At 43.5% G+C, this 16,919-nt stretch overlaps 1 protein-coding gene across 2 annotated transcripts in view; it reads left to right on the top strand.

Moving 5' to 3' along the window:
• Positions 1-16,919, top strand: part of LOC138750917 (rhotekin-like) — an 87,247-nt gene that overhangs the window by 35,351 nt on the left and 34,977 nt on the right. The window contains exons 5-6 of one of the 2 annotated variants that reach the window (XM_069913045.1): positions 9,674-9,791; positions 14,374-14,520. In XM_069913045.1, the coding sequence (XP_069769146.1) occupies positions 9,674-9,791; positions 14,374-14,520 (265 nt within the window). Of the gene's footprint in view, positions 1-9,673; positions 9,792-14,295; positions 14,521-16,919 lie in introns of both variants that reach the window. The other variant, XM_069913044.1, reaches the window with a different exon arrangement.

The raw sequence follows: 16,919 nt of genomic DNA, 5'->3' as shown, positions 1-16,919 counted from the left end.
ATTGTGGTATATTTGGATTTCCAGAAAGCGTTTGATAAGGTGCCGCACAAGAGACTTATCAGTAAGTTACAGGAAAGTGGAGTCCGGGGAAGTCTATTGGCCTGGATTGAAAATTGGTTGTCTGACAGGAGGCAGAGAGTCGGGATAAATGGGAGTTTTTCAGGTGGGCAGAGAGTGGTAAGTGGGGTGCCACAGGGGTCAGTGTTAGGCCCACAACTGTTCATCATTTACACTGATGACTTGGAGGAGGGGACAAAAGGTGGTGTAGCCAAGTTTTCGGATGACACCAAATTGAGTGGAAGAGCAAATTGTAATGAGGATGTGGAGAAGTCTGCAGAGGGATAGAGTTAAGCTGGATGAGTGGGCCAAGGTCTGGCAGATGGAGTACAATGTTAGTAAGTGTGAGGTGATCCACTTTGGCAAGTAAAATAAAAGAGCTGAATATTATTTAAAAGGTGAAAAACTACAGCATGCTGTTGTGCAGAGGGACTTGGGAGGGCTTGTGCATGAATCGCAAAAGGTTAGGTTGCAGGTTCAGCAGGTTATTAAGAAGGCAAATGGAATGTTGGCCTTCATCGCTAGAGGAATTGAATTCAGGAGTAGGGAGGTCATGTTGCAACTCTACAAGGTACTGGTGAGACCGCACCTGGAGTACTGTGTCCAGTTCTGGTCTCCATATTTGAGGAAGGATATTCTGGCTTTGGAGACGGTCCAGAGGAGGTTTACTAGGTTGATCCCTGGGATGAAGGGGTTGACTTATGTTGAAAGATTAAATCGTCTAGGATTGTATTCGCTCGAGTTCAAAAGAATGAAATCTTATAGAAACATATAGGATTATGAAGGGTATGGATAGGATAGATGTAGGAAGGTTTTTTGAGCTGGCTGGGGAAACTAAAATGAGAGGACACAGTCTCAAGATTCGGGGGAGTAGATTTAGGACAGAGATGTGGAAAAATAGTTTTTCCCAGAGAGCAGTGAATGTTTGGAATTCTCTAACCAGGGAAGTGGTTGAGGCTGCCTCATTAAACATATTTAAAATTCGGTGAGATAAATTTTTACATGATAGAGGAATTAGGGGATATGGGGAGAAGGCAGGTAGGTGGAGTTAGGTCATAAATTAGATCAGCCATGATCGTATTGAATGGCGGAGCAGGCTCGATGGGCCATTTTTGGCCTACTCCTGTTCCTACTTCCTATGTTCCTATGTTGGCTGAGAGTGTAGCCGCACCTACTGGCGGAGTCACGTGATGGAGTAGTGGCCGGTCAGGGAATTGCAGCCCTCTCCGGAAAAGTTGAAAAAAAACACACAAAACACGAAGGTACAAGAATAAAAATTAAAACAAAGTAAAAGTAAAGGTGAGAAGAAAATGGCAGCAAAGAGAGAAAAGTCGAAAGCAACGGGAAGAAGAGAAGAAGAAAGAATGTCAGAAGAAGAAGGTGAAGGCCTTACCTGTCCGAGGAGGCCCGCCGCAGAGAGAGAAGCCCGCTCCCTAAGGTCGGTGGAAGTCCCGAGCTCGGGACTACAAAAATGGCTCGCGGAGCCGAGTAAAAGTACGCAACCGCGCATGAAAAAAAACACTGACGGGAGGGGGAACAGCTGAGGAGTCGATCTCCACAGCTGAGAGAGACACCTGCAGCACAGCAACAGGAAGAGAACATAGAAAACAACGAGAACAAGAAAGAAGAGAGTAAAAAGAAATCAAGGAAACAACAGATGGTCAACCCAGAGGAAGAAGAAGAAGAAGAACATAGAGAAATGGAAGAAGAAGGGAAAGGCAGGACAATGGATATATACTTTTTAAAAATAATATATGGAATCAGTGAAAGAATGGCAATTACAAGAATTTAATGAAATAAAAAGAAGAATTAATAGTGCAGAAGAAAAAATGAATAAAATAGAGATGGTCATATCAGAGATAGGAAAAAGAGTGGATAATGTGGAAGAACGAGAAATAATCATGGAAATGGAAGTAGAGGACTTAAAAGAGAAATTAGAAGAATCTAATAAAAAAGTTAAAGAGACACAAGAGCTGTTAGCTCAGAAGATAGATATAATGGAAAACTATAATAGAAGAAATAATATAAAGATAGTGGGCCTTAAGGAAGATGAAGAAGGCAAGAATATGAGAGAATTTATAAAAGATTGGATCCCCCGGGTCCTAGGAAGACCAGAATTACAGGAAGAAATGGAATAGAAAGGGCACAAAGAACATTAGTCCCTAAACCACAGCCACAACAAAAACCAAGATCCATTTTAGTAAAATTCCTAAGAAAACAAGAGAAAATATATTGGAGAAAGCAATGAAGAAAATAAGAGAAGACAAAAAGCCACTGGAATAGAAAGGTCAAAAAAAATTTTTCTATCCAGACATGAGTTTTGAACTCCTGAAGAAGAGGAAGGAGTTCAATACAGCATAAACGATCCTATGGAAAAAAGGATATCTTCTTCTTCTTTGGCTTGGCTTCGCGGACGAAGATTTATGGAGGGGGTAAAAGTCCACGTCAGCTGCAGGCTCGTTTGTGGCTGACAAGTCCGATGCGGGACAGGCAGACATGGTTGCAGCGGCTGCAGGGGAAAATTGGTTGGTTGGGGTTGGGTGTTGGGTTTTTCCTCCTTTGCCTTTTGTCAGTGAGGTGGGCTCTGCGGTCTTCTTCAAAGGAGGTTGCTGCCCGCCAAACTGAGGCGCCAAGATGCACGGTTTGAGGCGATATCAGCCCACTGGCGGTGGTCAATGTGGCAGGCACCAAGAGATTTCTTTAGGCAGTCCTTGTACCTTTTCTTTGGTGCACCTCTGTCACGGTAGCCAGTGGAGAGCTCGCCATATAACACGATCTTGGGAAGGCGATGGTCCTCCATTCTGGAGACGTGACCCACACAGCGCAGCTGGATCTTCAGCAGCGTGGACTCGATGCTGTCGACCTCTGCCATCTCGAGTACTTCGACGTTAGGGATGAAAGCGCTCCAATGGATGTTGAGGATGGAGCGGAGACAACACTGGTGGAAGCCTTCTAGGAGCCGTAGGTGTTGCCGGTAGAGGACCCATGATTCGGAGCCGAACAGGAGTGTGGGTATGACAACGGCTCTGTATACGCTTATCTTTGTGAGGTTTTTCAGTTGGTTGTTTTTCCAGACTCTTTTGTGTAGTCTTCCAAAGGCGCTATTTGCCTTGGCGAGTCTGTTGTCTATCTCGTTGTCGATCCTTGCATCTGATGAAATGGTGCAGCCGAGATAGGTAAACTGGTTGACCGTTTTGAGTTTTGTGTGCCCGATGGAGATGTGGGGGGGCTGGTAGTCATGGTGGGGATCTGGCTGATGGAGGACCTCAGTTTTCTTCAGGCTGACTTCCAGGCCAAACATTTTGGCAGTTTCCGCAAAGCAGGACGTCAAGCACTGAAGAGCTGGCTCTGAATGGGCAACTAAAGCGGCATCGTCTGCAAAGAGTAGTTCACGGACAAGTTTCTCTTGTGTCTTGGTGTGAGCTTGCAGGTGCCTCAGATTGAAGAGACTGCCATCCGTGCCTTACCGGATGTAAACAGCGTCTTCATTGTTGGGGTCTTTCATGGCTTGGTTCAGCATCATGCTGAAGAAGATTGAAAAGAGGGTTGGTTCGAGAACACAGCCTTGCTTCACGCCATTGTTAATGGAGAAGGGTTCAGAGAGCTCATTGCTGTATCTGACCCGACCTTGTTGGTTTTCGTGCAGTTGGATAATCATGTTGAGGAACTTTGGGGGACATCCGATGCGCTCTAGTATTTGCCAAAGCCCTTTCCTGCTCACGGTGTCGAAGGCTTTGGTGAGGTCAACAAAGGTGATGTAGAGTCCTTTGTTTTGTTCTCTGCACTTTTCTTGGAGCTGTCTGAGGGCAAAGATTTATGTTAAAGTACCCAGCGGTACTTAAAATAGTTATTCCAGGGCAACAAAACAGACTATTCTCGGATCCGGAGGAAGCATGAAAATTTGCAGAACAACTACAAAGCAAGCAGAGAGTTGAAGACACGTAATGAGAGTAAAAATGACCACGAACTATATGTATGTGTGTATATGGATATATATATATATATATATATATATATAGGTGTGTATGTATATATGTGTGTACATGAGTGTATCCGTATTTAGAGGAAAATATATAGAGTATAGATAAGAATTAATAAGGGAATGAAAGGGAACAGAGGAAGTAAGGAGGGAATTAAAAGAGTGACCTTTGTTATTTATGAAATTTGAAATCTTTTCTGGGGGGGCTGGGTGGGGAGGAGTTACGGTCACTGCAAAATCAGTTGACGCTTGCGAGTGAATTCGCAAATCCAAATGGAGAGGGGAGATGTGGTTGCCCGACAAGGGATAAAAGGCAACTCAGGAGGGGGAGGGGAGAATGGGGTTAAAGAAATTTTAGATAGGAGAATAAGGGAAATGTTTGATGTTTTAGAAATGTTGTCTTATAAAGTGTTCAAAACAAGAAAGCAGAAATGGATAAGAAGGAAAGGTGATGATGAGGAAGCGGAAAGGAAAGATAAACAAAGTATGAAATGGCTATGTTGAACTATATGACTTTAAATATTAATGGAATACATAACCAAATCAAAAGGAAGAAACTGCTAAATTTACTGAAAAAAGAAAAAATTGATATAGCATTCGTGCAAGAAACACATTTAACTGAAATGGAGCACAAGAAATTAAAGAGAGATTGGGTAGGACATGTAACAGCAGCGTCATATAATTCAAAAGCTAGAGGAGTAGCTATATTAATCAGTAAAAATGTACCAATTAAAATAGAAGAGGAAATAATAGATCCAGCAGGGAGATATGTAATGATAAAATGTCAGATATATTCGGAGTTTTGGAATTTACTCAATGTATATTCACCTAACGAAGAAGATCAAAAATTTATGCAAGATATTTTTTTGAAGATAGCAGACACGCAAGGGAACATACTAATAGGAGGGGATTTGAACCTTAATTTGGATTCAAACATAGATAAAACTAGGAAAAAAATTAACAGAAAGAACAAAGTAACCAAATTTATAATTAAATCGATGCAAGAAATGCAACTTTTGGATATATGGAGGAAACAACACACAAAGGAAAAGGAATATTCATATTATTCGGGTAGACATAAAACATACTCAAGAATAGACCTATTTTTGTTATCAGCTCGTATGCAAGATAGAGTAAGAAAAACAGAATATAAAGCTAGAATATTATCGGACCATTCACCCCTGATATTGACAATAGAGTTAGAGGACATCCCTCCAAGAATGTATAGATGGAGATTAAACTCCATGCTACTTAAAAGGCAGGATTTTAGAGAATTAATTGAAAGACAAATTAAAATGTACTTTGAAATAAATACGGAATCAGTGAAAGATAAGTTTATACTATGGGACGCAATGAAAGTGTTCATCAGAGGGCAAATAATAAGTTATGTAACCAAGATGAAGAAGGACTACAATCAGGAAACAGAGCAGTTGGAAAGGGAAATAGTAAATATAGAAAAAGAATTAGCAATGAAGGAAGACACAACTAAAAGAAGAGAATTGGCAGATAAAAAAATAAAATATGAAACACTACAAACATAAAAGGTGGAGAAGAACATAATGAAGACAAAACAGAAATATTATGAACTAGTGGAAAAAACGCACAAAATTCTAGCTTGGCAGCTTAAGACAGAACAAGCTAAGAAAATGGTATTGGCATCAAGGAAAAAAGACAAACAAATTACATATAATCCAACGGAGATTAATGAAAACTTCAGAGAATTCTATGAACAATTATACCAAACCGAAAATGAAGTGAAAGAAGACAAAATAGATGAATTTTTAACTAAAATTGAACTACCAAATTTACAAATAGAGGAACAAAATAAATTAACAAAACCATTTGAAATAGTAGAAATACAAGAGATAATAAAAAAACTACCAAATCATTAAACACCAGGAGAGGATGGATTCCCAATAGAATTCTATAAAACATTTAAAGGTTTATTAATTCCTCCCCTCCTGGAAGTCATCAACCAGATTGACAAAACACAAAGCTTACCAGATTCATAATTACAGTAATACCAAAGACAGGGAAAGATCTACTCGCACCAACGTCATATAGACCAATATCATTACTTAACACAGATTATAAAATAATAGCTAAACTATTAGCAAACAGATTAGTCGATTATGTACCTAAAATGGTAAATCTAGACCAAACTGGATTTATTAAAAAAAGACAAACAACAGACAATATTTGTAAATTTGTTAACTTAATACATGCAGTAGAAGGGAGTAAAGCGCCAACAGTAGCAGTTGCTTTAGACGCAGAGAAGGCCTTTGACAGAGTAGAATGGAATTATTTATTCAAAGTATTGCAAAAATTCAGTTTACCAGAGAAGTATATTAATTGGATTAAAGCATTATATAAGGGGCCATTGGCGAAAGTGACAGTAAATGGATATATATCAAAGCATTTTAACTTAAGCAGATCAACAAGGCAGGGATGTCCACTATCTCCCTCACTGTTCGCGTTAGCTATAGAACCACTAGCAGAACTGATAAGAACAGGAAATAAAATAAAAGGGATAAAAATAAAAGACAAGGAATATAAAATCAGTTTATTTGCAGATGATGTTATAGTATACTTAACAGAACCAGAATTGTCAATAAAAGAATTATATAAGAAATTGAAGGAATATGGAGAAGTGTCGGGTTACAAGATTAATGCAAATAAAAGTGAAGCAATGCCAATGAATAATGCGGAGTTCTCAAAATTTAAGAAGGAATCACCATTCAGATGGCAAATGCAAGCAATAAGATACCTAGGTATACAAATAAATAAAAACCTCGGCCATCTATATAAACTCAATTATTATCCACTAATGAAAAAATTACAGGATGATTTAGAGCATTGGAAAGATTTATCACTAACACTAATAGGAAGGATAAACTGTATTAAAATGAACATTTTCCCAAGGATACAATACCTATTTCAGGCATTGCCAATACACTTGACAGAGAAATTCTTTAAGGAGTTAAAGAAAATAATAAGGAAATTTTTATGGAAAGGGGGGAAACCGAGGATCGCACTAGATAAATTAACAGAATGTTATAAACAAGGAGGCTTACAACTGCCAAACTTTAAAAATTATTATAGAGCCGCACAATTAAGATACGTATCAGATTTTTATCAAACAAGGGAAAAGCCAGATTGGACTAGATTAGAACTAGATAAAATAGGGGAGAAGATACCTGAACATATATTATATAAATGGGATGAAAAATTGGTACAACGTAGGAGTTCTCCAGTATTACATCATCTGCTCAATATTTGGAAGAAGATTCATGTAGAAAGGAATAAAACAAATTACCAATTACCAAAACTAATACTGACGCAATATCAGTTAATCCCTTTTACAATAGAAAACCTTTCCTTTAGAGAATGGGAGAGAAAAGGGATCAAAAGAATAGAAAATTGTTTTTCAGGAAATAAATTACTATCCTTTGAACAAATGAAGGATAAATATAATATAACTCAAGATGCAGTGCTGGCATACTACCAACTGATATCCTACTTGAAGGACAAATTAGGAAGCAGTCTGAGGTTACCAGAGGGAAGTAATTTTGAATATGTGATTACAGATACAATGATAATCAAAAGATTTATAACAAATATGTATATTAAACTGCAAGAAAAGGAGAACGAGGAAACAAATGGTAAAACTAAACAAAAATGGGAACAAAATTTAAATATAAAGATAAAAAAGGAAACAAGGGAGAAGTTATGTTCTGGAACGATGAGAAATACAATAAATACGAGGTTACGTATGATACAATATAACTGGATACACAGGCTATACATTACACCTCAAAAGTTAAATAAATGGGACCCAAAAGTATCTGACAGATGTTTTCGTTGTAAAAAAGAAATGGGAACAACAATTCATGCAATCTGGATGTGTGAGAAAGTGAAAAAATTTTGGGAAGATCTAAACCAGATATTAAATAAAATTACAGAAAGCAATTTACCAAAAAACCCAGAGATCTTCCTCCTAAGTAACATAAAAAACAAAGAATTTGGACTTGATTTGGATGGTGCACAAAAAAGATTTGTTAAGATAGCTCTAGCCGTAGCAAAAAAATGTATTATGTCAGCCTGGAAATTAGAAGATAACTTGAGAATACAATAATGGTATATAGAAATGAATAAATATATTCCATTAGAAAAAATAACGTATAATTTAAGAAATAATATTGAAATATTTGAACAAATATGGGAGCCATACATGAAACACAATAGAGAAAACCTACCGGGGACATCTACCACCTAAAATAACGAAAGGAGAAGGAAATGAAAAGAATTGACTCAGTGGAATTTCTTGTTTATTTTTATTGAATGACAACATTGTTTGACTGGTTTAATGTATCTTAGATTCTGTAATTTAAATGAATGGGGGGAGAGGTAGGAAGGGTGGGATGGGAGGAGGGGGGGGGGATAAAATGACACTGTATATATTTGAAAAGGAAAATGTATGTATCTTGGTCAATGTAGTTTATGGTGTGAAAAATAAAAAAAAAAATAAAGGATTGCTCCTAGCTAGACCAGGTCATTCTGGACTGGTCAACCTACTTGTGATATGCTCCAGTTAGTTAATAAAAGCCTTGGTTTGGATCAACAAGTCTTTGGTTCTTTCGACGTGCTCTACAGAGGCGACATCCCATCCGGGAGCCTCGATCTCGTTCACCAAACCTCCTATCTGCTCTCCTAACCAATGAGTTCCCAATTACCATTGCTCTCCTCTTCTCCTCCCACTTCCCTTCTGAGCTGAGGGGCCAACCTATGCCCCGGAGATGTGACCACCTTGACTTGTCCCTGGTAAATCGTCCATTTCCCCCAACAGAACCCAAAATAATATACTTGTTGTTGAGGGGAACAGGGGTGTCTGGACTGTCTGCCTCTCCCCCCTTCCCTCTCCTCACAACCACCCAGTTACCTGCCTCCTGCCTTTTAGGGGTGACTGTCTCCCTGAAGCCCCTCTCTATCACTGCCTCTGCCTCCCGAATGATCTGGACCATCCAGTTCCAGTTCCCTCACTCAGTCTATCAGGAGCTGGAGCTGGATGTACCTCTTGCAGGTGTTGTCATCAGGGACCATTGTGTTGTCCCAGATTCCCCACATCCTGAAATCGGGTTTCCACTGCCCCAGCTGCTGTCTCCATTAACTCTTCCTCATTTACATTCAAAGATCTTGCCTGCCCTTACCTCATTGGATTCAAGCTCGTCCTCAGCCTCTGCTCACCAAAGCCTCGAGCCTCATCAGTCAAAGTCTCCAAGTCCCACTTTTACACTGGACAACTCACACAGGGAGGTGCTTATTGCAGCAAATGGGACTGAGTCAGGTAGACGATTTGATTGGCATGGACAGGTGAGCTGATGGGCCTGTTACGTGCTGTAAACCTGTCTCTCTGTCCCTGTGAGGAGACAGCTGGAGAGGGAGAGGATTCAAACTGGGATAGGTGGTGTGAATGGGGTGGAAGGAGGGTGGGTCAAGATGTGGAGCAGAGCTTATGTCATGAGAGGGGAAGGAGCTGATGAATGGTATGTGGACTGTTGGAGGTGGCTGGGGCTGGAGTTGGCCAGTCGACTGGGGGATGGTTTCTGGTTTTGCAATCCGCCATGTTATCCTCCACAGGCAGTCCTCATTATGCAGTGTTTGGCTTGATGCAGATTGGGTGCGACATTTACGACACAGAGATGGTGCTGGTGGATCAGACCATGATTGACATTTGTTTTGAAAGTGCTGTTGTGTTGTAAGTACAAAACTTCTAATCATTCCAACCGGGCAAATATCCTGAGCGTCGGGCACCTCAGTTCTGTCCACTTGGATCTCCCAGTGGCCACCCATTCAATTCCCCTTCCCATTTCCTGGCTGACATGTCTGTCCATGGTCTCATGCACGGCCAGACTGAGAGCACCCACAATCTGGAGGAACTGCATATCATCTTCCATCTGGATGGCATTAAGATCACCTACTCTGGCTTTCGTTACACCCCCCCCCACCCCCTCCTAACTTCCCCATTCCCTGTCTCCTTTCACAGAAACATGATAAATTCTCACATTATATCCAGTTAACACCTTGTGTTGGCCTGGACCCCTCCCCTGGCCAGAACTGTCTGAATTCCGAGATTTCCTGCTTTTTGCTAATTCTGTTTGTTCTTTGAAGAATGGCTCAGGCCGGGTATCTTTACCTCCAATGGGCACTGAAATACCGCTGGGGTCCTCCAGCATTTCACTGTGTTTTTACTACAATCACAGCATCTGCAGACTTGGGCGTTTCACTCTGAATAATTTTGAGGAGGTTTTGCCCCTGTGAAAACCCTCTAAGAATTTTAAACGGTTATGAGGTTACATTTTCCTCTAAACTCCAGAGTCCTGGCTGAACCCTTCCACACCCGGCAATGCACTCGCCCTCAAACGAGGGGTTGCCAGTGAACTTGCCCTGCATTATCTCATTCTCACAAATGTATCCTTCCTTGGCCAATCGCACCAGATACAGACACAAGATTCAAGGTTTCTTTGTTCTCATGTAGAATATATAATATTACACGACATTGCCTTCTCCCTGCCATAAGGCAAAGAGTCGGGATTTGTATCATCCGGTGCCCCTTACAGAATGAGAGAAAGAGAAGGAAAAGACTCCCTCTGTGTCCTGCAGCCGCACAGACTCCTGTTCGATCCATCGGCAACTGGAGCCCCAGATCCAAACCTCCGACACGATCAGGAAGCCTTCAGCGCCCGAGGTCTTTTGGGAGCCTTTCTTGCCATCAGAACCCTCTCGAATCTCGGTCTGATACCTCGTCACCATGAGCCTGTCTCCAGTAGCTTGTGTGGGGTGAGCAGCTGCTGAGCCCCTTGTTAGTTTGTGGACATGGTCACTGCCCTCTCCTCTGCTTCTCCTTCTCAATGGAGGTGGTCTCCCCATTAATGGTGCCCATGTTGGTCTGCTCCCCAGAATCTGCAACCCCTCATAGCTGGCGTCATCTTTGGCGCAGACATCTCATCTGGGGCGCAGACGCCACCATTTTTGGCGCAGACACCACAGTTGCAGGACTTTAAAATAAAGTATTGTCTGCTCCTTTAATGGGCCATTTGAAGCCTGTACAAAGCTGCTGGTTTTAGGACTGAGCGGTCTAACCACGTGGAACAGTGCTGTGACTCTGCTCGCCCCTGGTCCGCACCAGCAGTTTCACTGCCATTAGCACATCTCCAGGTACTGGACCCATAATCTGGCGGTGGAACTGGGTGGGTGGAGCAGCATCTGTGGGGGGAGGGGAAAACAACCCCTTCAGTCCACGATGTTTTGTCAACTTGTAGAAACCAACGATTGAATCCTTCCCTACCTCACTCACATGTCCCTTTGTTCGTCATGTATCCATGCAAGAGTCTTTTCACTATCCCCCATTATACCTTCGTTGAGCGAAGGCTCTGCATTCCAGGCACCCACCACTCTGCGTTTTCAAAGTGACTGTTACACATGACATCCTGTGATGTCCTTCGCCGCAAATTTGGAGCATTCCATCACAGAGGTCCTGGGAAAATGGGGAACCTTTGTTCATGTCGTTATCTGCCACCCTGATGGTGTCTGGACTCATGGTCCAGCGAGGAGTTTGATATTGTAGCCATCCTCATGGGACTGGTGGGGATGGGCTTATTGCTGAAAAGGGGGTTAGATTGGTCCTCAGTCGGCATGGATCCTCCCAGCTCACACCAGACCACCTCTTCCTCTCAAATGGCCCCCTCAGCTGTCATTGTCTCCTTTACTCTTCCTTCTCGCAGATCTGGTCGTTTAGCTCTCAGCAGGTGAACTACAGTTGATCTTATCCAAAAGGCCGAGAAGACATCGACCTGCAGGTTCTGTTAGCCCCCCACTGTCTCACCCCTTCCCATAAACTCTCGCTCTGTCTCTCTCTCTCCTTCACTCTACATTCACAGAGCCACCTCTCCCTGATCAATTTTCATCTCACCTCTCCTCTCCTCCCATTCACATCCAATCGGCATCTTTTGTCTGTTGGTCTGTGCTCCCCCTTTCCTTTTTCCCTCTGCCCACAGCTCTTTAATTCAAGTATCTGCCTGCTTTTTGCTCATATCTTGAAGACGAGCTCATTAGAACACTCCAGCACAAAAACATGCCCTTCAGCCCTTCTAGTCTGTGCCCAACCATTTTTCTGACTAGTCCCACGGACTTGCACCTAGTCCATATCCTTCCATACCTCTCCCATCCATGGACCTGTCCAAATTCCACTTAAATGTTAAAATGGAGCCCTCATTCACCACCTCAGCTGGTAGCTCGTTCCACACTCCCACCACTCTCTCTGTGGGAAGAAGTTCTTCCTCATGTTTCCCTACATTTGGGGAATGTTTGGGGTGTTTATAATACAACCCCGTGAGTGTATTCATTCCTTTCCTGTTCCTCAGCTCCACCCATGTACCCACAGTAGACGAGCCCTCTGGTCTGTCCTGTCTGAGCTCAGTTGTGATATTTTCCCTGATGAACAATGCCACTCCTCCCCCTTTCATCCCCCCTGTTCTATCCCACCTGAAGCAACGGAAGCCTGGAACCACCATGTCATAATTCCATGAGCCAAGCCATGCTCTAACCCCATCTGCTTTTCCTACGATACTCCTTGCATTGAAATAGATGCACCTGAGAACATTTCCACTATGTTCAACCTGTTAACTTCTAATGGGGCATGTAATTTTCACATCATCGTTTCCCTCCTCCACTCCTCGATCTGCTCTGTCACTCTGGTCGTCGTCCCCCCCACCCCGTAAATCTAGTTTAAACCCACAAGAGCAGCACATTCAAACCTTCCCATAAGGATATTAGACCCCTCCAGTTCAGATACAAATCGTCCCGTCAGAACAGGCCCCACCTTCCCTGGAAGAGCCCAATGATCCAGAAACCTGAAGCCCTCCCTCCTGCACCAGGTCATTAGACACATTTTGAGCTGCATTATCCTCCTATTTCTAACCTCACCAGCACGTGGCACGGGCAGCAAACCTGAGATCACAACCCTGGAGGGTCCTGTCCTTCAACCTAGCCCCTAACTCCCTGAACTCTCCCTGCAGGACCTCCTCACCCTTCCTTCCCACGTCAATGGCCCCTTCATGGACCACGACATCTGGCTGCTCATCATTCCTCCTGAGAATACCGTAAACTCGATCTGAGATATCTTGGACCCTGGCTCCAGGGTGGCAACGTCCCATCTGGGATTCTCGATCTCTTCCACAGATCCTCATATCTGTCCCCCTAACTATGGAATCCCCGATCACTACAGCTCGCCTCTTCTTCTCCCTTCCCTTCTTAGCCACAGGACCAGACTCTACGCAAGAGGCCCGATCTCTGAGGCTTGTCCCTGGTAGGTCGTCCCCAACCAAAATGGTGTACTCATTATTTCTTTGTTTCCTATGGACTCTGCGAGACCTGCTGAGCTCCTACAACATTTCTATGTGTCCTGTGTGCTGGCTCATCAAAGCACCTTGATCGCTGCCTGATCACCTTCAGGAAGCATGCCGAAGAGATTCCACAGGAAGCTGCCAGGAATGGATTGAACACTGCGGGTGTATCCCATTGGATGACCCTGTCCAGGTTTATATCATTAGGATAAGGTGTGAATACCAACCCTATTTTGTTTCTCAGACCTGGATTGACTAGGATATTGCCTGATCTTCAGGGGCAGGTTAAACAGGATAGGACTTTCCACTGAGGGTGGGTGAGATACAAACCAGAGGACATGGGTGAAAGGGGAAAAGTTTAGGGGGAACTTCTTCACTCAGAGAGTGGTGGGAGTGTGGAATGAACTGCCTGCTGAGGTGGTGAATGGGGGTTCAATTTGAACATTTAAGAAGAATTTGGAGAGAGACATGGATGGGAGAGGTGTGGAGGGCTATGGACTGGGTGCAGGTCAATGTGACTAGGCAGGATAATGGTTTGGCACTGATTAGAAGGGCTTTTTTCTGTGCCATGGTCTTCTAAGGTTCTGAAGTTTGGACAGGCACATGGATTGGCAAGAGATAGACACCTAATGCAGCAAATGGGATTATCAGAGATAGGTATGAAGGGCCTGTTTCTGCTGCACGTTTAATGAGTCTGTTTCCTTGCTGATCTGTACTGTCCTGTAACCCAAGTTGAGCCTCATTTCTCGCAGCTTTTCTCCTGAGTGCTACTTTGCAATGCCAGTCTTCAGGAGACATCATAGTCCATGTTCTTGCATCTAGTGTAATTTCCTCATCTCATTCTCTGTACATGTTTAGCCACAGCGTTGGGCCTGATTTTGAGATGAAGCTGGAGTTTTACAGCTGTTCCACGGATGACGATTTCTCCATCAACAGTGCACCAAGAAAGCTGGCCAGCAAGCTGAGCAGCTCGTTGGGACGTTCCTCAGGATGGAAGGTTCGAGCTGGGCTGGATGTTGCTGGAGAGAGTCCTGCATTTAATGAAGCCACCAGTCCCATCTCATTGCCAACCTCAACTGTACGGTATGTGGCTGCACACGGCTTTGTGTTCCAGGTGGGTGTTCACAAGCCAAGTGTGTGGGGAGGAGGCACACCTCAGGGCCAGAGAGAGAAGAGCAGGGTACCAACTGTGGAACTGACTACGTGATGCATTCTGGCTCGTGCGGAATTTAATGGAAGAGGTTTTGGAAAATTGGGTTAATGCAGGATTAGTGTAAGTGGATGGTTGGTGACAACTTGATGGCTTGATGGGAGTGTTGGCATGCTGTTATCTCTAAGCAATTAAAGAGCTTGTACATGTGTATAAATTGTCAGGGGGAAATGAAGAAATTAAGAACAGGTGTTGAGGGGGGAAATTGAATTATCAACTGGAGAGAAACCAATATCCTGGCAGGGTGGTTTGCTAATGCTGTGGGGGGGGTGGGGGGGGGGGTTAAACAAGATCCGCAGAGTGGTGGGAACCAAAGTGAAGAGGCGGAGGAAGGGGTAGTTGGTCCACACCAGTAGGGACAGGGGTTGGGAGTTTGTGTGGAAGGACAGGCAGAGAGAGCAACATTACAGCCAAGGGGATGAGTTGCAATTCAACAGGGACCCAGAGTCCGAGTACAGGGCTCAGGCTACAAGGAATAAAGTGGGTGACCCTGTAGTAGAAAGAATGACGTGGCCATGACAGAGTCATGGTTAAAGGGTGGATGTCATTGGGAACTGCATGTCCAAGGATACACAGGGTATCGAAAGGATCGGCAGGTAAACAGATGGGTCTCTTGGTAAGGAATAACATTAAATCAATAGAAAGAGATGGCATAGGATCAGAAGATATAGAATCATTGTGAGTTGGGTTTAGAAATGGCGAGGGTGAAAGGACACTGGCCGTGATATTCAAACCTCCAAAGAGTAGCTATGATCTTTGAATCCTCTTTGGCCGCAGGGGAGGTGCCGGAGGATTGGAGAATGGACAATGTCATCCCGTTGTTTAAAAAAAACTAATAGGGAGAATCCTGGGAATTACGTCAGTGGGGTGTCAACTATCAGAGAGGATACTTAAGGACAGGATCTGTGAGCATTCGGAGAAGTTCAGTCTGCTCAAGGATAGTCAGCGGGGCTTCGTGAAGGGAAGGTCGTGCCTGACAAGCCCAATTGTGTTTTTTGATGAGGTAGCAAAACAAATTGATGAGGGTCGGGGGGTAGATGTGGTCAACATGGATTTTAGTAAAGCATTTGACAAGGTTCCCCACAAGAGACTCATTCAGAAAGTCATGAGTCATGGGATCAGTGGAACCTTGGCGTGTGAATAAAAAATTGGCTTGTAGGAAGAAAGCAGAGAGTAGTAGTGGAAGGAAAGGATTCTGCCTGGAGGTCGGGGACTAGTGGAGGGGCCACAGGGATCTGTTTTGGGACCCCTGCTCTTTGTGATGTTTATAAATGACCTGGATGAAGAGGCAGAAGGATGGGTCAGTAAGTTTGCAGATGATACGAAGGTGGAGGAGTTGTGGGTGGAACTGAAGGTTGTTGAAGGTTACAACAGGATATAGACAGGATGCAGAGTTGGGCAGAAAAGTGGCAGATGGAGTTCAATCTGGATAAGTGTGAGGTGATACATTTTTTGGAAGGACAAACCAGACAGCTGAGTACAGGGTTAATGGTCGGTTACTTAAGAGTGTGGATGAACAGAGGGACCTTGGGGTCCAAATCCATGCAGCCCTCAAGATCACCATACAGATTGACAGGATAGTTAAGAAGGCCTATGGGATGCTGGGCTTCATTAATAGGGGGATTGAGTTCAGGAGTCGAGAGGTCATGTTGCAACTCTACAAATGTCTGGTGAGATCACACTTGGAGTATTGGTACCAGCAAGGAGAGGGTATAGAAGAGATTTACCAGGATTGGAAAATAAGTATTATAAGGCAAGGTTAGCAGAGCTGGGACTTTTTTCTTTGGAAAGTAGAAGGATGAGAAGAGACTTGATAGAGGTCGACAAGATTCTGAGAGGTATACAGCACCTGTTCCCCAGGGCAGGATCAGCAAACACCAGAGGACGTGTGGACAAAGTGAAGGGAGGGAAGTTTAGGGGAGACGTCAGGGGTAAGTTTTTTATACAGAGAGTTGTGGGAACCTGAAATGCTTTGTCAGGGATGGTGGTGGAGGCTGGAACATTAGGGCATTTAAGAGAATCTTAGATATATGGAAGGAAGATAAATAGAGGGTGACAGGGGTAGGGAGGGTTTTATACCTTTTTTTAGGAAGGAATATATGGTTCGGCACAACATCGACGGCCGAAGGGTCTGCACTGGGCTGTATTCTATGTTCTATTAACATTTATGAAGAATTTGACTGGTACATGAATGGGGGGGGGTGTCTATGTATTGGGTGCAGGTCAATGGGACGAGGTAGAAAAATGACGGCACTGACTAGAAGGGCCGAAG

Source organism: Narcine bancroftii, unplaced genomic scaffold (genome assembly GCF_036971445.1).
Source record: "Narcine bancroftii isolate sNarBan1 unplaced genomic scaffold, sNarBan1.hap1 Scaffold_305, whole genome shotgun sequence".
Taxonomy (NCBI): Eukaryota; Metazoa; Chordata; class Chondrichthyes; order Torpediniformes; family Narcinidae; genus Narcine; species Narcine bancroftii.
The sequence above is the reverse complement of the archived record's forward strand: the minus strand, read 5'-3'. Positions and strand labels throughout refer to the sequence as shown.